Raw genomic sequence first — 21,637 nt, 5'->3', positions numbered from 1 at the left:
GGGACGGCCCGGGCCGCAGCCTCCGCGAGCAGGGCGTGGGGAGGGGAAGGGGCCTTGGCGGGAGATTCGGACACGCGCGCGTCGCAGGCGCTGAGCGGGGCCGAGGAGAGAGCGCGCGCCTGATTGGCCGAGCCTTCCGTGCAAGCGGGAAACGGGCACCCGGAAGGGGAGGACCCGGAAGGGGCGTCCCGGTGCCTAGGCCCTGCGGCGGCAGCTGCCCTGGTTTCCCTGCCGAAGCCGCCCGCCTCGCCTGCAGCAGCCATAGCCACGGCGCTTCACTTCCCAGTTGGCTTCTCCCGGGCCCAGGGCGAGGATCAGGAAAGACAGGACATTCCAGTACGGACTTCAGACGAACATTTATTAAGAACCGTCGCACTCAGCTACAATAAATTCCCCTTTATAAAACTTTCCCTAGTAGTAAAAATAACCCGACCCGGCCTCCTCTGGCAGCCCGTGAGCCGGGGCTGGGGCTGGGCTTGCCGGCCCCGCCCCGATGGCCGCCAGCTGGGTCCCTCACCTCAGCGGACACAACAGCTGGGGGGGGGGGGGAGCGCGGCTTAGGGCCCCACGCGTGAGCCCCCACACACATACACCCACAGCCACGTGGGCCGGGCTATTCCTGCCCTCCCCATGGGCCACCAGGAATGGGGAAGAGGCACGTCATTCCGCTCCAGGTGCAGAGCTGTGGTGGGCCCTGTGCTATGTCCCAAAGCACTTGTCCGGATGTAGGATGTCTCAATACCCATCTCCGGCCAGGAGTCAGGCCTGGCCTTTTTCGGGGCTCCTGGGGCAGCAGGAGGCATGGAGGTGCATGCCCTCCAGGAGAAAGGCAACCCCCGCCCCCCGCCAAGCATGCAGCTGAATTACAGGAGTTGATGGAAGCCAGCCCGACAGGAAGTCCAGAACCTCTGGGGAGGGGGCGTAGATAACTAAGTAGGGGCCACCCCACCCAGGAAGCCCACATAGTGCTCTCACCCTGAACTTGCACCCCTCTCTCTGCATCCTCACAGCAGCCTGGTGGGGTGCAGAGGGGACACTACCACAGGGCCAGCAGCCAGCCTGGACTCAGAAGCCTGGAGGACAGACTGCAACCAGCTTAGATGAACCTGGTTCTGGTGTGTAACTGAGAGGCAGGTGTGCTGCATAAAGTTAAGGCAAGTGGTTCAGGGTAGGGCCATGGAGGCAGACCCCTGGTCTCCCAGAAGATAGCTCAGGCAGCCTCAGAATGCTCTGGAAATGGGCCCCACGCCATACCGTGTTCGTGTCCAGCACCTGCCTCTACCTGGAGAAACAAGCAGCAAAGGAAGCAGAGGCACTGAAGTCCCATCCCACTGCCACTGCTGCAAAAAAAACTTCCTTTTTAAACAAAAACCCTCAAGCTCCATGAGGCTGGGAAAAGAGTCCCTGGCTGACAACACAAACAAGGGCCTGGAGCCCTGGCTACTCCTCATGGTGGCTGTGGGGTCCCTGGTAGGGCTTTCAGGGACCCCCAAGGCCACTCCTTTGCTGCAGCCAGAAGGCTCAGCGCACAGCACACACATCCAGGATGCAGAAGCGTGCACGGCAGGTGGGGCAAGGCACTCTGCTGGCAAGCCAGGTATCAGGGCGCTGCGGGTCTTGGCGGCTGGCAAACCACTTGCCCATGCAAGTGAGACACCACATGGGACGACAGTAGCACTGCTGGCACTCGCCCTCAGCTGCCTCTTGGCAGGTCTTCACCAGCTTCACACTGGCACGTGTCTGCATGCAACCAATGCATGCCTCCAGCTCCTGTGGGTGGGCGAAGAGGGTCATGGGGATCCTGGCCAAGTGGCTGTGGGCCCCCCCCCACCCCAGGGGGCCTGGCCTATGGGAACCCATCTGCCCCCACCCAGCCCTCACCTGGCTGCTGGGGACTGAGTAAGTTGGGTTGACCTCCACCAGAGAAGCAAATGTCTCCAGGAACAGGTCGCCCAGGCTCTGATGGATGACCACGTTGGCTGCACTGCGGATGGGTGCGCGGAGTTTCTCACACAGCTCACCATACTCCGTGGAGTTCAGCCTGCACAAGGTGGGGGCTGCTAGGCTGGGGCCAAGGCCCCTCTGCAGGGCAGGGAGGGCCATCATTCTTGCTGGGGATGCTGACATGCCTCCAGGAGACAGGGCACTCACAAACCTCACAGAACACGGGGATGGGGGCTCAGGTGCAGCCCAGTTGCCAGGTGAAGACCAGCCAGCAAAGATAGCCTTGAGGCTAGCACCCACAGAACCAGCACCGCCGACCTGCCCCCAAGGGATGCAGGGAGGGGCAGAGAGAGTTGGGGGATTGCAGCAGAGACAGAATGCCTAGCTTTCAACAAGTTCAGGAACAAAGCAGATCACAGGAGGGGGACAACAGACAGTCCACAGTCTGAATGGGAGGAGAAGATCTCCGTTTGGGCCCCAGAGCCAAGGCAATCACCAAACCTCGGTCCTCTACCACCCCCAAAGATCCCTAATGTGCTCCCCCCAGAAAAGAGCCACAAAAGGTACCTACGGGGGTGCAAGGGATAAAGAGCCTTGAGAGTCCCGCTGGAAGGGTGGCTAGAAGAGTCTGCTCCACGTATTATCGCCTCCTAGAGTGGCCCCAGACTCATGCTCACCCTGGCCATAAGTGCACCTACCGGATGTCGAAGGCCTGCACGCCAGGGCTGGTGCCAGCCACGTGGATGGTAAGGAGCTGCACAGGCAGGTTGGAATCTGGGGAGAGCTCGTGCTGCTGTGACTCCGTCACGGTCAGGTGCACATCCTGTTGCTGAGCCACATGCACACGGTATGTGGTCACCTTCATCACCCACGTGTCTGTCACGATCACACGAGCACCAGGTGCCCCCGTGGCAAACTTATCAATCCGCCGGAACTCGGTGTTGACTGAGGAGGCCACAGCCCACCAGTCTGACTGCGGGAGGGCATAGAGGGCCAGGGTGCGGGCCAGTGGGTGGCGGGCCCATTGATCACAGGACCAGTAGTAGATCACGGTGCTGGCGATGGTGGGCAGGGTCACTGCCAGCAGGAGGAAGAGCTGCCAGGCCTCCGGGGCCTGGCCAAGAGAATACAGCTGCTTATCTGAAGCGGCAAAACACATGCCCACGTAGTAGCCTACAAAGAATGGGGAGGGCCTCAGCAGAGATCAGGACTGCCAAGCCATCGTTCTCCCCCCCATAGTGACCATAGTCCTGTCCCTGTATCTCCGGAAGGGGCCACTTACCCTCATCCCCAACCCTGGCCTGGCCCTCTGCCCTGGTGGGCTCCCAGGGCCAGACCACGGTAGCCTAGGGCAGGTTGACCTTACCTGCCCTCATGGCTGGCCCAGCTCAACCTTTGCCCACGATAGTAATACAATAAATGAAGAAAAAGTGTTTTTAATTTGCTAGTTTAGTTTTACACAATATCTGATTAAGAAAATAGGAAAACCTAAAAAATGCAAAAACAAATGCAAGGATTTGGTGTCACCCAATGCAGAGGTACACACTGGCCCTCCAATGGGTGGGATCTTGGCGTCTCAGCCCCACCCCCTCTGAGGAAGCAAATCAATGTGGCCCAATCCCAGAGCTCAGATTCGTGTGCCAAACAGTAAGCAAAGAATAATGGGGCACAGCCTGTGTGAGACAGCTCCAGGGCCCCTGCTAGCCAGATCCAGGGCCCTTGCTAGCCAGATCAGGGCCAATCTGCATGTCCAAACAACTGAAATAATAAAGCAGATAATGGATACGTGTGCAAGCACGTTTAAGGCTGCAAAATAATAGTAAACATTTACTGTTGATTAAATTGCTACGTTTAAAGTAGTTCATGCAGCAATAGATAACACATACAAACTCTCAAAGCTGCTCAAAATGAGGTCAAAAGAAAAAGACCCCAGGATCAGTCACCAGACCAGGCTCCACCTCCATGTGTCACTGAAGTCCTCCCTAAGTTCTGGTTTCTCCGTCCATGTGTAGCGTGGTGACAGCGTAGCCACTCACAGGCTTATAGAAAAGGTTGCTAAAAGGACTCCAGAAAGCTGTGGGGACCCTTAGTTCCCAGGTCAGAAACCCTACCCATGAGCCTCCCGGGAGCCCAAGTTCTGAGCCACACATTCCACATCTGAGGAATGGGCTAATTAACACCCCTGCCTCACAGGGCAGCTGAGAAACCCATATAGTTATCCCAATAGCAGGCAGAGAGACCACCAATCGCCAAGAAGGCCCTGTGTCCGTCTCAGCATGAGCCCATCTGCTCCTCTTCCCAAAGAGGCAGGCAGTTCTCAAGCACATGCCTGGCCTCAGCCCAGCCCCCTCTAGGCTGCTCTCCACTTGGCCCAGGCTGCTGAGCCCTGCTGCAGCAGGAAATTCTCGAGTCCACTGAGCCCTAGAGCAGGCCCCCTACCAGCCACCTGCCCTTCCAGACCTGCTTCTGCCCTGTATCCTCCAAAGAACCAGTCCCTCACACACACACCTAGTACCCCACTTTCCAGCCAGTCCCCTGTCCAACCAGCTGACAAGCCAGTCTTTCAGAGGTCTCCACCCAGGCCAATCCCTGGGCAGCGTGTGAGCCTCCTGGCCCGCCACACACCCCATACCCTCCCAACCTCTGCACCTGTGACAACCCCATGGAGTCACCCATCTCTGCCTTCTTTCCCACCTTCCCTCCTTTCCAGAAGGAAGCTGGGACAAGGCCACCTGCTCTCCCAGGCCCCTCCACCTTCCTGTTGCAATCAGTTAACTCCTACCCTTCTCCTGGGAACTGCCCCCACGTAGTAACTCACGACCTACCCCAGCTGGGTGAAGCATCCCCCCCATGCCCGCCCCCCAACATCCTAAGCCCACGTTTCTTCCACCTACAAGCGGACAGCTGCCGCCAGCACCTTCCTCTCCGCTCCCGGGAGCAGCGGACGCGAGAGGCACAGGCGGAGGGCCCACAGCCACGGCTCAGAGTGGCCGCGGGTCCGCGCTCCCCCGACTCCGCTCCACAGGTTTGGCTAGCTCCAGGGGCCCAGCCGCCCCCGGGGCCCCGGAACTCGGCCGCGAGCCCGAGGGGCCGCTTCCGCCCACCCAGGAGGGCCCTCCATGGGGAGGGTCCGGCCTGCTCACCGAGCGGCAGCAGCGAGTGGCACAGCAGCGTGGCGGACGTGCGGCGCAGGTGGTAGGGCACGAAGGCGGCGTCCTCGCTGCCCAGCCAGCCCGACAGCAGGTTCTGCACCGTGAGTCCGGCCGAGTGGAACTCGGTAGGCGTGAACACGAAGCACACGGCGAACACCAAGTAGGCCAGCGTGAAGGTGACCTCCGGGCTGTCCATCCCGCTGCCGCGGCCGCCAGGAGGCTGTCAGGGAGAGCCCTGCGGTCCTGGACGGGAAACAGACACCAGAACGCCCACCCGGTGGGCGTCGGCAGGCGGGCGCCGGGCCGGCGCGGGGTGCTCTGGGAGATGGTGTCCCCGGCCGCGGGGCATTTTGGGAGACGGGGTCCCGCCCACAGGCTTGTGTGGGGCGCGCTAGGAGACGTCACGTTGGCGCGGGGCACCCTGGGAAATGGAGTCGCCACGCCCAGCACACAGCCCGACGTGGTGAGACCGCGACGGTCCTCGCGAGGGTTTGGCTCCATCTCACGACCCGCGTTGGGGGCGGTTCTACAGCTGGTCCCATTTTACACCTGGGGAAACTAAGACCGGGGCAAAGGCTGTCAGGCCCTGACCTCTGGGCGTGCAGCCGAGTCCGACAGCCCAGCAGCCTCCGCCCGCCCGCCGGCCGTCCCTCCCTACCGATGGCTTCCGGCGCGCGTCACGCCCCGCGGGCCCCTACCCCGGAAGCGGGACGTGGGCGTGGCCGCGGCTTCCGTGCGTCCCGCCCCCGGTCGCGCGCTGATTGGCCGCGGGCGCCAACCGTCGGTATTTGAATCCGCGGCGGGCGGACGGTCTCCCGGACTCGGCGCCTCCCGCTCCCTGGGCTTCGCGTGGCCGCCGGCAGGTAGGCGGCGGCGGCGGGGTCCCGGAGTCCCGGAGTCCCGGGGTCCCGGGGTCCCGGGGTCCCGGGCTCGGGGCTCCATCCACTTTCCTCCCCCAGCCCCCGGCCCCCGCGGCATCAGGGCGGCGTCTACCCTTGACCGACATTCCTCCCCGCTCTCCGCGCTCCTCCCGTGGCCCTGAGGTGCGCTGGCCGCGCCGCACCAGCCCCAGCGGCCGCCCGTCCGGGGATTCCTCCTCCCCGAGGTCCCGAGTAGCCCGGTTGCGGAGCCGCCCAGCCGCCCGGTGGGCTGCGTTGTGGCGGTCCAGGGGGCCCGTGTGTCAGGGTTTCTCCGGCCAGTCCGCTGGCCGCCCCCTCCTCGTCACCTCCTGAACCTGTCCAGCCTCCAGCACCACTCGCTTCCGAGCCTTGCACACGTGCAGCGCCCACCCTCAGGCCGGCTGCGCAGTGTCCAGGGGTCCCACCACTGGACCCCAATCCGCAGCCTTTGGGGGCAGCTTCCTACTATTCCCTCCACGCTGCACCTGCGAGCCTCCCTGACTGCAGCTGCCCAGCCCTCCCGGTGCTACCGATCCTCCCCACCTGCTGGGGCGGCTCCTGCACCCACCTCCTGTGCTCCGGGGCTGCCTGGCCTGGCCGCCTCTGCTCCGGAGCCGTCTCCCCGCTGTGGGTGGAGGTCGAACCCAGGCACCGCGGGGGCTGTTTACCCCCTTCCTCACGTATCCCACAGCCATCCAGCTCCTTTCTGCTTTACCCAGGTCACACCAAAAAAGAATTCCCCTTGAGTTGTGTTTCACTCCAGCTTCCACATCCTTAAAGGCCTGCTGGCCAGCCAGGGCCGACAACTGCACCCCTGGCTGGCTGCAGAAGCCTAGGACCCCCTACTTCCCTCCTCCCTTTCCCTGGCCTCCACATTCCTGCCAGGGCATCTTGTTACCCTGACTCACCTCTTTCCAGGCCAGCCTCCTTCCTCTGCCCCAGCTGCCCTGGCCTGGCTCCTCAAGCTGCAGTCTCCAGCATCCCCAACACCAGAAACACCTGTGATACTCCCACAGATGGGTCCTCTGGTGACTCCTGGCTTGGGAGTGTCACACTGATGACGTGACCATCATGAGGACCTTGGGGAAGGAGGAGTGGGGGCTGTTCTAGAACATTCTGGGCCTCTGTGTAGGTCACTGGTGCATGTTTCTAGACTCCAGGTCTCAGTGTAGTCCCCATCAAGTCATGCTGCATTTTGCTGGTTGGTGCCTTGTCCAGCTCTTTCTCTGGGGCTGGGCCCTCATGAGCCCCCAGGGTGCTCTCTGTTTCCCAGCCTGTGATGGGAGAGCAAGCCACAGCACTCTTCTGTTTCTTGCGCTCAGCTGACTTAGCAGCCTGCTGGAGCTGTGCTGTGGCCTGTTCCTTAAGCAAAGGCCTGAGGGGAGACCCAGGCTTTCCAACAGCCCAGCACCCCTGTCTCCTGACCTTCACCACTAAACCCCAGTGGTTTTCAGGACCTGATTCTTCTTCCTCCCTTTACGGCCTGAGGGCCCTTAAACCTCTTTTCTTGAGAAGTGACAGCTGCCCTAAAATAGGACAAGGACTGTCTGGCCCAGGACATGCTGCCTGAGATGGGACCCACCTGTGCAGGAAGGGGACATCTCCCATGTGAGGCCAGCTTCTTGCACTGGCCATTCATCCAAACTGCACAGCCCTCCCACTGACGCAAAGTGTCTGCTTTTCCAGAATGAGTCTGCAGATCTGCAACGATGAAAACGTCACTGGTGACAAAAGTACAGAAAACCATGAGTTCCTGTTTTCACCACCGGAACTTACTGGAAGACTATCTGTTCTTCGTCTGTCACAAAAAGAAAATGTGCCACCCAAGAGCGTAGTCAAAGCTATGAAAGTAAGCATGTTTTGCCCCTGTTAACTACTGTGTGTCACGCCTTCGATCACCCTGGGACTTGCTTTCCTGGGGACTTAGGGAAGTGGGCAGGGCACTGCCGGCAGAGTTGCTCAAGACTTGAATTATTGAACAGGTCTCTTCTCCCAACAGGTGACTTTTCAGACTCCTCTTCGGGACCCACAGACACATCGGATATTAAGTCCTGGCATGAGCAGCAAGCTCGAGGCTCCTTTTGCTCTGGAGGATGCTTTTGGGTTAGAAAACTCTCCTCAAAACCGGATCCAGAAAGAGAAGTAAGTTGCTGATGCTGCTTGATGTATTGCAGTTTGTTTGGTTTGGTTGGTTGTTTTAAAGATCTTATTTAGGGACACCTGGGTGGCTCAGCGGTTGAGCATCTGCCTTTGGCTCAGAGCATGATCCCTGAGTCCCAGGATCGAAGTCCCACATCGGGCTTCCTGCATGGAGCCTGCTTCTCTCTCTGCCTGTGTTTCTGCCTCTCTCTGTGTGTCTCTCAAGCATAAATAAATAAAATCTTTGAAAAATAAAATAAAGATCTTATTTATTTATGAGACGTAGAGATGTAGGCAGAGGGATCATGACCTGAGCCCAAGGCAGATGCTCAACCACTGAGCCACCCAGGTTTCCCTGATGTGCTGCAATTTGTAACCCCTCCAGGGGATGTGGCAGGAAAATTGTTTTGTCCTCAGTCACATCTGGTTGAGTTCCTCCTAGTTTCTGCTCTGAGCTTGTGCAGTGTGTTGCCTGGCTCGCTTGCATTAGAGGTCATTTGTTAGTAGAAAAGCAAATGACGAAAAATACAGAACAAAGTTTAAGGGGTTTTTTGTTGGGTTTTTTTTTTTTTAAGGTCTTTATATATTTTAAAAGAGAGCAGGAGTGGGGAGGGGAAGAGTGAGAAGGAGAGAGAACCTCAACCTCACACCCTGAGATCACCTCATACCCTAAGATCACGGCCTGAGCTGAATTCAAGAGTTAAACACTCAACTTTTGAGATGAACTCAAATCAGACTGAGCCACCAAGTGCCCCAAATAAGTTTATGTTCCACTCCTTTACTGTGCCTTTGCCAGCAGATTGGCCTGGGTTTTGTTTCTCTAATTTCATGAAATGTCTGATCACAACTCCAAGGAAGGATGCTCTGTGGTTATGGTTCTTTATTCACACCCAATAGGGACTCCTTTCTACTTGCAAGCCAGCCTTGGGTGTTCTCAGTGTCAAACCCTGCTCTGTCAGAAGGCAGAGCTCTCGATCTTGCCTTTCTCTTTGGTGAAAATCTTGACCTTCTTGTGCCCTGTTCCTGACTGTGTAGCTAGTGGCCCTTACCTGAAAGGGGGAAATCAGCTAGCACAGAAAACCTTAACTGATTAATTATTTGTCACATCTGTACTATATCTCTTAGGAATCTGTGTGATTTAGGGGTGTTTGGGGTCTCAACTGGTGAATCTTCTGCCTTCAACTCAGGCCATGATCCCAGGGTGCTGGGATCGAGCCTTGCATTGGGCTCCTAGCTCAACAGAGTCAGCTTCTCCCTTACCTTCTGCACCTCCCCCTGCTTGTGATCACTTGTTCTCCTTGTCTTTCTCTACCTGATAAGTAAACTTTAAAACGAACAAACAAAACTTGTGTGATCTAGTTGGCCCACCAGCTTTGATTTATGAGCACATACTTGCTAAAGTTAATCCTAAAAAGAGTGTTGATTGAACATTCCTCTTTCCTGTTTGTAACTAACGTGTTCTCGTGGACTGAATTATAATTAAAAAGCTAATAGGTTCCTTAATATTAACTAAATTTGTTTCTAAAAAGTCAACAGCTTACAAAGGAGGTTGACCTCAAAATGACCAATGGAATTCTCCAGAAACCAATGATGACCAATGCCAACCCCCCTCCTGGGGATGTGAGAGCAGTCTCTGAAGATAGGCGGCATTCCAGTGGGCCCACCTCCACTCACCTGGCCAGCCTGGATCCCTCAAGCTCTCCCCAGATGCCAGAAAGTCTTGAAAATCAAGTGGCTTCTCTAGGACAAACGTCTGTGAGCCCTGAGCAAGCCTTGGAGGAAAGTGTTCGTTCTTATTTCTTAGAGAAAAGTATTATATCCACCTCTGAAATCCTAGAAGACTCTTCCCAGATGGCTCCCCAAGACAGAACAGAAGACCCTCACAGAGCTGCCAGAGAAAATTCAAACCAGGTCCCTGCATCCTCATCCGGGGCTACTTGGCCACCTGGCACTCAGCCTACAGAAGCATGTGCAGAAGGACCCTTCGCAGACCTGCCTGGCAAGGCCCCAGCCAGCCCTGAGGACCCCTTTGGTCCTAGGAACACCATCCTGGCCAGCCCTCTGAAGGCTAGAGGGGCCCCATCCCCAAGTCCTCAGAAGGAAGAAGCTGATGACCAAAGGGTCAGCTCGTGGAGCAACAGACCTATAAGGCTAGAATTTGATTTCTCTGACAATGCCACCAGCAAAAGGGAACTGGGGGAGAGACCCAGCCTTAAACCTCCTTCCGGGGTATCAGAGGCCAGACAGGAAAATGCACCCAAGGAGGCGGATGAGGAGCCCATTCCTCTTCTCCGGGGGTCTTACAACCTGGACTGGAACAAGCTGGATGACCCAGACTTTAACCCGTTTGAAGGTGGAAGAGAGGCCCAGCCCCCAGAAAGCCCCCAGAGCAGGCCAGCTGGACCTATGGCCAAGAAGTTGCATGCTGGTCCCGAGGCCACAGGGTACTCCCCTCTGAGCCAGTGAGTACTTGGTGGTGGGGGAGTAGCTAGCTGCTTGGTAGTGTGCACGCTAGAGGACCACAGACCAGAGATGCACATACATGCCCCCGAGAAGGGGTCTTGGGGCACACATAGGCTGCAGAGGCATGCTGGTCCTGGATCCCAAGACCGGGGAGGGTGCTCACAGCCACTGTAGATCGTGGAGGAGCATCCATGGCGGAGCCCCGTTCCGTTCCCTCCACAGGGGTGGGGCTATCCACATGCTTGCTAAGGGCATTGTCTATAAAAAAAAAACTGGAAATTTAGAAAGCTCTCTAGCGAATTCTGTCTGTAGTCCGAGAGCCAGTGGAGCGGCTCTCCATGCTTTCTGGGGTGCTCTGGCCCTCTCATGGTGCTCTCTGGGGATGGCTGCTTAGTGGCCACTGAGTGCTGGGTCCCAAGAGGAGCTTAGCCAGTGCCCAGCCACTTGTCCCACCAACAAGCTGCAGGTACATGTTGGGGCTAGCAGTCCGGCTAGGGAGGATTCTGGCCCTGGTAACTGGTGACCCTCCCCCAAGCATGTTTGCCAATGTCCTAATGAAACAGGACCAGTGAAGCTTTGGGGATGGCTCCCAGAGCAGACTCAGCCTGGGAGCTCCTGGCCGAGTCCCATGAGCACAGGATTCTTGGGCAGTTGAGGTAGGGAGGGGTGGCCCTGCCACTCAGGCGAGTCTTCATGAGGCAGCTCCAGGCTAGGGCACAGGCCCTGCTGACCCCATCTCTTCAGGCAGGTGCCTACAGCCTCGGCAGAGGACGCACATGAGGTGCAGACGGCGGCAGGGACCCCAGGCACGGTGGGTGAGGTAGGGCCACGAGCACAGCCCATGCCTCCGTTGTGTGGGTCCTTGGGCAGAGGGAGGCTGGTGGAGATGGGGTGGGACGCAGAGCAGCACCCAGAGCCTCCTACACACCCCTATCCCACCAAGACTGGGGGAGACACGGGTCCCACACGGGACCTCTGGTGCCCAAGCTGCCCAAATTGAGCCGGCCTTCCTGCAGGAGGGAGCAGCAGAGCGCGCAGGGGCATCCGCTCCAGCAGGCAGCCTGGGAGGTCCTCCACAGGACCCGGAGCCAGCCTCAGACCCCAAGGAGGAGTGCTTCCGAGACCCCACTGAGGGTATGTTGTCCCCAGGTCACTTGTCTGTCCCCACCACCGGGACACTGCTCCAAGCACTGGTGTTTAGAGGTGTTTTTCTGGAGACTCCGTGCTGTGACTTGAAGCAAGGCGCCCAGAGGTCACTGGTTTCTCAGGAGACGGATGCTCTCAGGATGTAGCCCTAATGTGAAGGTGTCCTGGGGCCAGAAATTGGGCTCAGGAAAGCGGGCTGGGGGTGGGGATGTGGCTCTGCACTGCATATTCATGGGTGGGGCCTTGCCAGTTCTGGGGGAAATGCTTTTGGAGGGGAGCCTAGATGGGGCACAAGCACCTCTGACCTCTCTGACGCAGCAGGCCCTGAGGTGGTTCCAGGGGGAATCTGGAATTGAACTGCCTCAAGAGCCGTAAGGCAACATGATGGGCTCCCTATTTAACCTGCACACCTAGAGAAGAGTGGAAATGGAATGCAGGGTTGGTCTGTGGAGGAATGATCCCAGGGCTCTCACCACTGTGGCACAGAAGCCACGGAGACCCCGGAGTCCTGTGAGTCCCATGTCTGGTTTGTCTTCCTGCGCATCAGGTTTTCTAGAGTCCTACACCTTGTACCACAACATCAGCATTTCCTTTCCTGGCGGGTAGCGCGGCACCGCGCAGATGGGCCATAGTTGGCACATCAGTCCACCCGTTGATGGGCGTCGGGGTTGTTTGTCCTTTTTGACGATTTGAAGGCTGCTGTGAGCTCTCACATACATGTGTTCATGTGTCTGTGAGGGTTCTGTTGTCTTGGGCATAAACCTAGAAAGTGATCTGGGTCATGCAGTAACTCTGGGTGAAACTGAGGAACCACCAGGGTGCTTTCTAAAGTGGCTGCAGCACATAAGGATCTCAGGGCACCAGTGTTTGAGGGTCCCAATTTCTCTAGGCCTTGTCGCCCCCGGGGCCACTGTGACCCGATTCCAGCCATCCAGGGTGGGGGTGCAGGGGGCCAGGTGCACCTCCGCGTGTTTTGACCTGCATCTTCCTGGTGACGAGCCTCTTTCCTGTGCCTTTCAGACCTTCTGCAGAGTGTTTGCTCTGGTCCTTCCCCTGCTGTTCCACTGTTGCGTTTTTATTGTTGAGTCGTCAGGGCCTTTGGATCTATCATAGGTGGGGACTTCTTACCAGACGTGTGACATGGAGGGAACCGTCTACCATCCTGTGGGCTTCCTCCCTCCCGATGGTGTCCTTTGAGGCACAGACGTTAACCTGAAGTCCCGTTTATCTCTTTTTTTGTTTTTTTCTTTGTGTTTTTGGTGTGAAGTCAATACCGTAAGGATTTACCCTTACATTTTCTAAAAACATTACAATTGTAACATTTACATTTGATTTTGAGTTAATTTTCATAGATGATGTTAGCCACCCTTAGATTTTTTTTAAACATGTATATATGTGTGTGTGTGTGTGTGTGTGTGTATATATATAAGTTACCAGGAATCGAGGGACTCTCTAGGGTAGTTCTAAACGGTAGCTCTTGGGCAGCCCGGGTGGCTCAGCGGTTTAGCACCGCCTTCAGCCCAGGGTGTGATCCTGGGGACCTGGGATCGAGTCCCGCATCAGGCTCCCTGCATGGAGCCTGCTTCTCCCTCTGCCTGTGTCTCTGCCTCTTTGTGTGTGTGTGTCTCTCATGAATTAATTAATTAATCAATCAATCAATCAGTTAAACAGTAGTTCTTAACCACGGCAGTTTGGTCCTGGGGACACTTGGTCATCATGCCTGGAGCGAAGCTGTTCAGCTCCTGCAGGACACAAGACAACCCCACAAAGTGCCCTGGCCCCAGGAGTCATTAGCGTGAGACCAGAAACCCCGCTACAAAGCACAGAATTGTTGGCTGCAGGTCCAGGCTAGGCAGGGAAAGGGATTGTCCTAGCCTCAGTGCTGCAGGGCGGGAAGCACTGGGCTACTGTTTGCTGTGCCTGAGCAGCAGGACCCGCCCACATGGGCCAGTAACGGCTGCCCTGACCCTATGCCTCTCAGTTCTAGGCACGGGAGCTGAGGTGGACTACCTGGAACAGTTCGGGAGTTCCTTGGTGAGTACCTGCACCTTCGTGGTGATCTCTTCCTGAGTATGCTTCTCAGGAGGGAGCTCTTTCTAGAACAGCCCTGAGCCACCATCACACCTCTTAAGATCACGATGGCCCTACTGCCCCACTGTGGTGTCCACACCTCCCTGGGAACCTCCCACCCAGGGCCCTTCCCAAGCCACACTCACAGCTTCCAATGCCCATCTCAAGCTCCCATGCCAAGGTAAACTCGAGTGCACACTGTCCTATGCTGAGGAAGGCCTCCTCGGGTGACAGTGACTTGCCTGTCCCTTCAGTTCAAGGAGTCAGCCCTGAGGAAACAGTCCTTGTACCTCAAGTTTGACCCGCTCCTGAAGGACAGCCCTCGGAGACCAGTGCCTGTGGCACCGGAGACCAACAGGTACTCCTCCCCCCAGTCATGGGGCTTCAGGATGGCCATTGGTCAGTATTTCTAGACTAAGTGGGGACATGCCAATTCCAGCTCAGGAAGGTAGACTGTAGCAGCATCCCCTGGAGCCTCTTAGGTACCCGGGAGTGATTGTGGTCAGCTGCAGCCCCTGCCTTGTGAGTGAGGCTCCGTGAGCACATGGGCACCCCCTCTCCTTCACGGTCTGCGGTGGCCTGTGCTGCAGCAACAGAGCCTTAGGCAGCGTCAGGCCATTGTGACAGAGGCTGTGGGGCCCAGGACCCAAAGACCTTTCTTCCTTGGCCTTTGGGGAAGCCGGGTACGCTGACCTTCTATTTTGGGTCTCAGCACACAGGACAGCACACAGGACATGGCCGCACCTCCCTCAGGCAGCCCAACCGAGGCGAAGCTAGTGGAGTTGGATTTCCTAGGAGCCCCAGATGCTCCCGTAAGTGATACAAAGAGATGCCTCTGGTGAAAGGGGCTGAGGGGTAGCTCACCGTGCTGCTCTGGGAGCCCTCTGAGAGCTTGTCACCCCCACAGGTGCTGGATCCGCCTCCCTGTGTCTTCGGGCCTGGAGGCCCGCTGCTGCCCTTGGGCTCCATCGTGGATGTGCTGCAGTACACCCAGAAGGACATGGATGCAGCGGTGAGGGCAAGGCATGGCGTCCACGGGCTGCTGAGGCCAACAGCTCTGAGCACCAGCTTTCCTTGGGTGGCTGCAGGGAGAACTGGACATGTCCACTTACAGGTTCCCCAGCCCAAGGACCTGGAACTCCTGTACTTCTGTCTGTTTACACGCTGAGGGTCACAGGCATCCTCCAAGGGCACTGCTCCGGCCACCTTGGGGTGGTAAAGCAGGACTGCTGGGCCTTGCACCCCCATATCCCCTTGCTGCCCCGCTGTCCCCGGGATGGTGTTTGGCCTGGCCCCTCCTGGGACCCAGGCTGGGATATGCCCCTGACCAGACACATCCAGGCCGCCTCTGCCAGCAGCTGAGTCCTGCCCTGCTCTTGGTGCCCCATGGCCACTGTCCCGCTCAGAGCTAACCAGGAGCTCACGGCGTCAGGCCCCTTCCCCTCTGCAGGTGGCTCTTCCAGCCTTGCCTATGGCTGAGGATGTCCCCCATCCACCCACACAGATGTGCTCTCCCTGGGCACTAGCTGGCCCCAGTACCTCCAGTGAGGCACCAGGTCCTCAGCCTTCCCCAGGCTCCTCACAGCCAGCCCCTCAACTCTGACACGTTGCCCCAGAGACCCTGGGCACAAGGTGGTACCCAATGTCCATGTGACGTGTGGTTTGTGCAGGTGGAAGCCATGAGAGAAGAGAACTCCTTGCTGAGGAGCAGGTGTGACACACTCCATGCGAAGAATCTGGAAATGGGGTAAGGGCCGTGGTGGGCTTGGGTGGCTTGGGTCCACCTGCTGCACGGGGTCACTAGCACGTCTGTTCTTCCCACAGGAAGATAATGGACGGGTTTGAGGGGATCGTGTATCAGGCAATGGGTGAGTGCTGCTGGCCTGGGCGCCTCTGGCAGAGCAGTCGAGGCCAGTGAGGGAGCATCTGGCAGTCAGGAGAGCGGGTGGTGCTGGGTGGGCATCTGGGGCCTCAGTGGGTCGGTACCCATGGTGTCCAGCTGTGGATGTGTCAGGCAGGCTGAGCGTGAGTACCTCACCTTGGGCGAAGCCTCAAGCTCTGGGGGGCCCCTGGCCTGGGGACCCACTCCAGAGCCGCCCCAAGTTCCTATGATCCCCCCCCACCCCAAGGGCTGGCATTGAGGCAATGGCTGTTTCTGGGCTCTCTTGCCCCTGTCCCCCAGGCTCTGCTCTAGAAGGCCACGTTGGAGAGGGGCCCTGTCACCCGGCCCTTAGTGGGACCGGCTCTCCTCCACCACCATGCATCCCCTGCGTCCAGTTTGCCATAGTCTGTGGCACAAGCACATAGGGTGCTCCTCTAATCCCAAGAATGTGTTTCTCTTCCCTTCAAGAGGAGGCTCAGAAACAGAAGGAACTAGCAAAAGCTGAGATCCAGAAGATTCTAAAGGAAAAAGACCAGTTGGCTGCAGACCTGAGCTCCATGGAAAAGTCTTTCTCTGACCTCTTCAAGCGGTTTGAGAAACAGAAGGAAGTGATCGAGGGGTATCACACGGTAGGTGGCGCTGGGTGGGCCTGTGCCCGTCGTCCAGCAGAGGGTCCCAGAGGAGGGGAGGGCTTGGCCCCCAAGCCAGCCTGCCTTGTGTCCTCACCTTGGTGGGGGCTGCAGGCTGCTCTCTCTCCAGGAAGACCACGCAGCTTGGCACTTGGCTGTGCCCAGGGTCGGGGGAGGTTCCTATCCATCAAGGGGCGCGCAGCACGAGCTGTGGGGCCTGGACTGGAGATGGAGCCACAGCAGGCCGAGCAGGTGCCTTCTGGAGGAAGGCCTGGGCCACACACACCTCAGTGGTCCCGCCACATGCACCCGCAGGAGTCGGGCCACACATGGGGTGACCTGGCACAGGTGGATGCGTTCTGGGGACACAGCAGGACCAGGGCTCCCCTGCGGCTGACCATTTCTTCCTCTGGGAGGGGAGGGCGCCTAAAGGAGCTAGTCTCTACCCAGAGGACATAGGGAGGCACATGTGTGGCTTGCAGTGACTGTGTAGTTGCTGGAGGGGCCTGTGGGGTGGTGGGGGAGCCAGAAGGTGCTGCCTGATGTGTTGGATGGAGGGAAGCAACGGGCAGAACTGACAGGTCCCTGTTGCCATGAAGGACATTAGGGCCTCTGCCTCCAGCCTTCCCCCTGCCTACAACCTCCCTCCACCTGTGCCTCTCAGCTGTTGCTTTGTCATGGCCTGAAGCCAGAGCTCCGACTGCTGTGGGGCTGTGGTTACGTGGCCCTCGGGACAGCCCCAGTCCCTGTCTACATCTTCCCTCCTGTGGCCAGCGATGCCCGCCTGAGGCCTGGGTGCTGCGTGACTGGCAGGTTGAGGGGATGGGGGGAGCTGTAGACAGCGGTGGCAGCTGTGAGGGGCTGGGTCCATCCTGAGCCACACACTGGGGGCACCAGCAACATCCTTGTGGCCTTACTCGTTGGGCCCGTCCACACCTGACCAAAGCCAGGCCTGGGGGGGCTCTGACAGTGGTGCCCTGCTGGCGGTTCATGTTCACTCATTCTTCAAAGAATGAAGAATCTCTGAAGAAGTGTGTCGAGGATTACATAGTGAGGATTGAGAAGGAGGGCCAGCGGTACCAGGCCCTGAAGGCCCATGCAGAAGAGAAGCTCAAGCTGTGAGTGCAGCTGGGAGAGCCCCAGCGGGGCTGGAAGTGGGCGGAGAAATGTCCAGCAAGTCTGGGGAGGGAGCTCCTGTGCTGACCTCTCAGCCTTGTCCTCTGTGTCTCCAGGGCCAGTGAGGAGATCGCCCAGGTGCGCAGCAAGGCCCAAGCGGAGGCCCTGGCCTTCCAGGCCAGCCTGAGGAAGGAGCAGATGCGCATCCAGTCACTGGAGAAGACAGTAGAGCAGAAGGTGGGTTCATGGACCCACAGCACCTGGGGGTGGCAGGGACCTGGAGCAGAGGCTGTTGGCCGGTACCCAGAAGCAGGGACTCAGGGCACTCGGCTCTCATCTTGGGCTCAGCCCCACGGCGGATAAAGGGGTGACTTAAATCCCAGTTTGTTTTCTTGAAGATTTTGACTTTTTTCTTTCAGACTAAGGAAAATGAAGAATTAACCCGAATCTGTGATGACCTCATTTCCAAGATGGAGAAGATCTGACCTGAAGCCCCTCCCCCCCTTTCTGTATATCTGTCTGTCTGTCTGGGGAAGGTTTTGTGTTCTTTCCTCTCACTTAACCTCTGGTTTTTAAACTAGACTACTTTAAGAAGAGTAAATAAAGTTTCCCTTAGGTTCGCATGTTTAGGTTGCTTGGTTTTGACTATAGTACTGGTTTCTGGCTTTGGCCAGAGGGTGACTCGACCCCTGCTGCTGTGACCTGTGCACCTTGCGGTTGCCTGTGAGTGCCAGCCCTGCCCTTGACTTCACACCACCACGCAGTCCCCACGGGGAACCAGTAGCGCCCCCATGCTGGTGGCTGGGACGTCAGTGCTGCCCACCCCCACGAGTGTGGGTCCTGCCCATACCTCCCACAGCAGGCTGGCCTTCTGGCCATGCCCTCACAGCATGGCCCCTGGATGCAGCCAGATGGATACCTGTCCCCAGGTGGTGCTGGGGTGCTAGCGCTGTCCTCAAGCAGGCAGAGGGCACAGGGGAGAAAACACACCCCTGGACGTAGGTAAGGAGAGGCTCGTGCCCAGACCTGAGGACGAACGGCCAGCAAGAGGGAGCAGGGGCCCCAACACCAAGCCCAGGGCGGTATTGCCTGTGAGGAGGCCTCAGCATTCCAATGCCACCCGGGGGTGGGCAGCACTGACGTCCTGACCCCCAGTAGGGGCGCTGCCAGCTGCAGGCCTTGGCACAAGGTCCAGGGTGGGAGGTGACTATGGGGCCAGCCAGCAGAGCATCCTGGACTCCCCAGGTGGAGAGCATGTTTGTTCTGAGCATTTGAGGGGACGTGCCTGGTACTGGGACAGAGCCAGGCTGGGAGCAGGAACTGAGTGGCCCCCGACTCCAGGCCTCCCCTGTCCCCCATCCTCTGCCCTCATGACCTTCCTGCCCGCAGTCCCAGGATCTCTGCCCTTGTGGCACCTCCCATCCGTAACCTCCCTCACTCAAGAACCCCCAGGACTGGCCCGGGCAGGTGCTGCCCTACAGCCATCACCTCTGCTCAAAAGCCACTTCTCAGAGTGGCCTCCTTGACATCACCAAGCCAAACCAGGTGTGTCTGGGGGCACCGGTGTCCGGGAACTCCCTTGCTAGCCCTGCCCAGGCCCCTGCAAATGAGGCCTCCACTTAAGTGTTCTTCCCACGCAGAGGCCACCCCTTGCCGCCTCCCAGCAGGCAGGCCGGGCTGACCACCCACAATAACCCGACAGGCTCCTCCACCCGGAGCTCTGTGATTCCTCTGTACCACTGGCCATGCCCCCGTCTGCTCCCCCGTTCCCCTGCGAGAGGTTAGGGTTAGGGCACGTGGACCCTAGAAGCCATCCCCTTAAGAGCAGAACTGGGTGTCGCAAGGTTTGTGAACAATCAGCTGGCCCTGGCTGGCAAGGGGGTGTGGGCAAGAAGCGTGGCACCACCCAGGCTGGCCCAGCTGCAAGGCCTGCCCCTCTGAAGCAGCGCTCTGGGCCATCCTCATCATACCAGCTCTTCCCCAGGATGACTGGGGCTCCTGCTCTTGACATACAGTCCCTCCCACCCTACTCCAAACCTCGTCGTAACCTCTTCCTTGCCCGCCACCCCTCGTGTCAGCCCTACCCCTGTCCCTGGGACCCACCTACCTGCCCTACACAGGAACCTGCCCCACCATACTCCTCCCCTGCACAGGAACCCCTGCCACACTCCCACCGAGGAAGAGCTTCAAGAGCCTACTGAGGCCCACAGGGACCAAAGGCCACAGTGGGAGAAGAGGCCGGGCAGGGCACAGGTTGTGGGCAGTACCTCTTCTGCCTGGGGACAGGACCGGGCAGCCCGGCAGCCTCATTGGCCCCGCAGGCACGTCTGGCATGGGCAGCACGGTGGCCACGTGGCAGCAGGGCTCTTGCCTCTCTGCAGGGTTGGGGCTGCCCCGAAGAGGTCTGTAGGGGCAACCTCCTCACTCAGGCCTGCCTGCCTGGCCTCTCTGCCACCCCCCCTCACCGAGTGCTGCCGCCGGGGCCCTGTCCCCTGCCGGGGCCTCTCTGAGCCAGGCCAAGGAGTCTGCCCAGAGAAGGCCAGTCGGGGCAGCAGGCCGTGCTGAGGACACGGGCCGCCGGGCAGCATCCTGGGCCAGGAGCCTCTCTCCGGGACAAAGGGGCCTTGTGCGGCTGAATGGGTGTTTATACTGGAGCCTGAGCTGACTCGGGGCTGCAAGGCCGGGCAGGCCTGGCACCGGTCTTCCCCGGGTAAACACCGCCAAGCCAGGCATGCGGCGCTGCGGCTCAACTTCCGCACCCTGCGTTCCCCGCATGCGATACCCACGGCGCCTGGGGACACAGGGTCTGCCTCCAGGTCCCCAGAAAGGAGTGGGGGGCAGGGGAGAGTAGGGTCAGCAGGGTGGGTGCAGAGGCCTCGTAGCCGGGCACCCAGGGGCTGCCAGCCATCTTTCTTCTGCCCGGGACATGAGCACCCCAGGGTGCTGGACCCCCCCACCAGCCTGTGGAGAATCCTCCTCTTATTAACTGAATGTGCATCCCCAAACTCCCGTGACAAAGGTCTAACCCCCTAGCAGGATGGTATCAGGATGGGGCAGGGGTTGCTTAGGGAGGGGATTAGGTTAGGTAGGTCATGAGGGACTGGGACTCTCGGCATGGGCAGGGGATTGGCCACCTTTGCGGCCCCCAGCTGTAGGTCACCATCTGTTCCCCCTCGCCATTGCCTCTCCCTGAAGTCAAGTGCTGCCTCCACCCACAGCTGCCCCCAGCCCCAGTGGAACCCCACACTCTCCTTGGCCCCTTAGAAGGGAATGAAGATTTCTGCATGGCCAAGTGGGTGCCCAGAAGGCCCTTTCTTGGTCTGGAAAGACCAAAGGGCATTCGTGCTGTGTGTGCATGTGTGACCTGGGCTCTGAGCTCCCTCACTGGCCCCTCTGCTACCCTGGGTGTGCTGGGCTCATGTCACTCATGCCTTCTTGGGAGGTCCTGGCAGGCAGAGGCCAGCAAGCCAACACACCACTTTGGTCCCAGTGACTGCTCTCTAGCCCCCAGCCTGCTCCTGTTTCCAATGAGGCTGCATGAGGCCAGAATGCAGCCCAGATGGGGTGCACTCAGGAGGTGGGCACATGTGTCGGGATGTGTGCATGAGGTGGACAGCACGCCTGTGGGGGCTGCACATGTGGGGACATGCCCCCCGGCCCTGCTCCTAGAGGCCTCCGTTCCCAGGACCCCTGCACTGCCCGGCTTGGCTCCTCTGACCCTCCTGCTCTCTGACCAAGGCTGTGAGGCAGCCGCTGGGCCAGGAAGCCTGCAGGGGGTGCCATTGGGCTGGACTGGGCTGCCTCCTGCCAAGCCTCCACCCTGGGGCCCTGCTTAGCTGTTGGGGGCACCAATCCTCCCCCCTACACCTCCCCTCTACCCAGTAGACCCCTGTGCACCAACCCAGGCCTGCCCCAAAGTCTAGCAGGGGTGCTGGGTGAGGAACTCCCAGGGTGGGGCCAGCATCATCCCCTGAGGCTCTGGGCAAGCTGGGACCGGCGGGGTGGGAGGAGTGGACAGCCCCTTCCCTCTCTGCCCAGTCTTTGTCCAGCAATGTTGGGGGTGGGAGGCACTGCACCCTGGCCCCCCTGATCACCAGCCAGGCAACAGGGCACAATAATACTTCAGGAGTGGGCCAGACTCTTCAGAGAAAACCCTCTGCCCCCAACCTGGCCCTGGGCTCCAGGTGTCTGTAGAGT

The 21,637-nt window shown here is 58.9% G+C and overlaps 2 protein-coding genes across 7 annotated transcripts; one reads left to right on the top strand and one right to left on the bottom strand.

Annotated features, from left to right (window-relative positions):
• Window positions 1-337: 337 nt before the first annotated feature.
• TMEM129 (transmembrane protein 129, E3 ubiquitin ligase) lies at window positions 338-5,485 on the bottom strand. 4 transcript variants are annotated; one of them, XM_072804486.1, is made up of 4 exons: window positions 5,088-5,482; window positions 2,643-3,117; window positions 1,882-2,155; window positions 338-1,770 (listed from the first exon to the last, which is right to left on the bottom strand). In XM_072804486.1, the coding sequence occupies exons 1-4, from the start codon at window positions 5,290-5,292 to the stop codon at window positions 1,522-1,524; spliced, it is 1,203 nt and encodes a 400-aa protein (XP_072660587.1). In that variant the 5' UTR covers window positions 5,293-5,482; the 3' UTR covers window positions 338-1,521. The 4 variants fall into 4 exon arrangements, with proteins under 4 accessions (XP_072660587.1, XP_072660589.1, XP_072660591.1 ...); XM_072804488.1 differs by having other exon boundaries at window positions 1,882-2,041; window positions 5,088-5,468; XM_072804490.1 differs by lacking the exon at window positions 1,882-2,155 and having other exon boundaries at window positions 5,088-5,485.
• A 315-nt stretch (window positions 5,486-5,800) lies between these two features.
• TACC3 (transforming acidic coiled-coil containing protein 3) lies at window positions 5,801-18,063 on the top strand. 3 transcript variants are annotated; one of them, XM_072804482.1, is made up of 16 exons: window positions 5,801-5,959; window positions 7,682-7,844; window positions 7,995-8,137; window positions 9,664-10,596; window positions 11,342-11,408; window positions 11,614-11,731; window positions 13,725-13,777; window positions 14,068-14,171; window positions 14,526-14,625; window positions 14,721-14,825; window positions 15,484-15,560; window positions 15,638-15,681; window positions 16,164-16,324; window positions 17,336-17,442; window positions 17,557-17,677; window positions 17,860-18,063. In XM_072804482.1, exons 2-16 carry the CDS (start codon window positions 7,683-7,685, stop codon window positions 17,923-17,925), a joined length of 2,361 nt encoding a protein of 786 aa, XP_072660583.1. In that variant the 5' UTR covers window positions 5,801-5,959; window position 7,682; the 3' UTR covers window positions 17,926-18,063. The 3 variants fall into 3 exon arrangements, with proteins under 3 accessions (XP_072660583.1, XP_072660581.1, XP_072660582.1); XM_072804480.1 differs by having other exon boundaries at window positions 11,342-11,417; XM_072804481.1 differs by lacking the exon at window positions 5,801-5,959 and adding an exon at window positions 5,986-6,139 and having other exon boundaries at window positions 11,342-11,417.
• Window positions 18,064-21,637: the final 3,574 nt, after the last annotated feature.

This window comes from Canis lupus, chromosome 2 (assembly GCF_048164855.1).
Source record: "Canis lupus baileyi chromosome 2, mCanLup2.hap1, whole genome shotgun sequence".
In the NCBI taxonomy this organism is placed as follows: domain Eukaryota; kingdom Metazoa; phylum Chordata; class Mammalia; order Carnivora; family Canidae; genus Canis; species Canis lupus.
The sequence above is the reverse complement of the archived record's forward strand: the minus strand, read 5'-3'. Positions and strand labels throughout refer to the sequence as shown.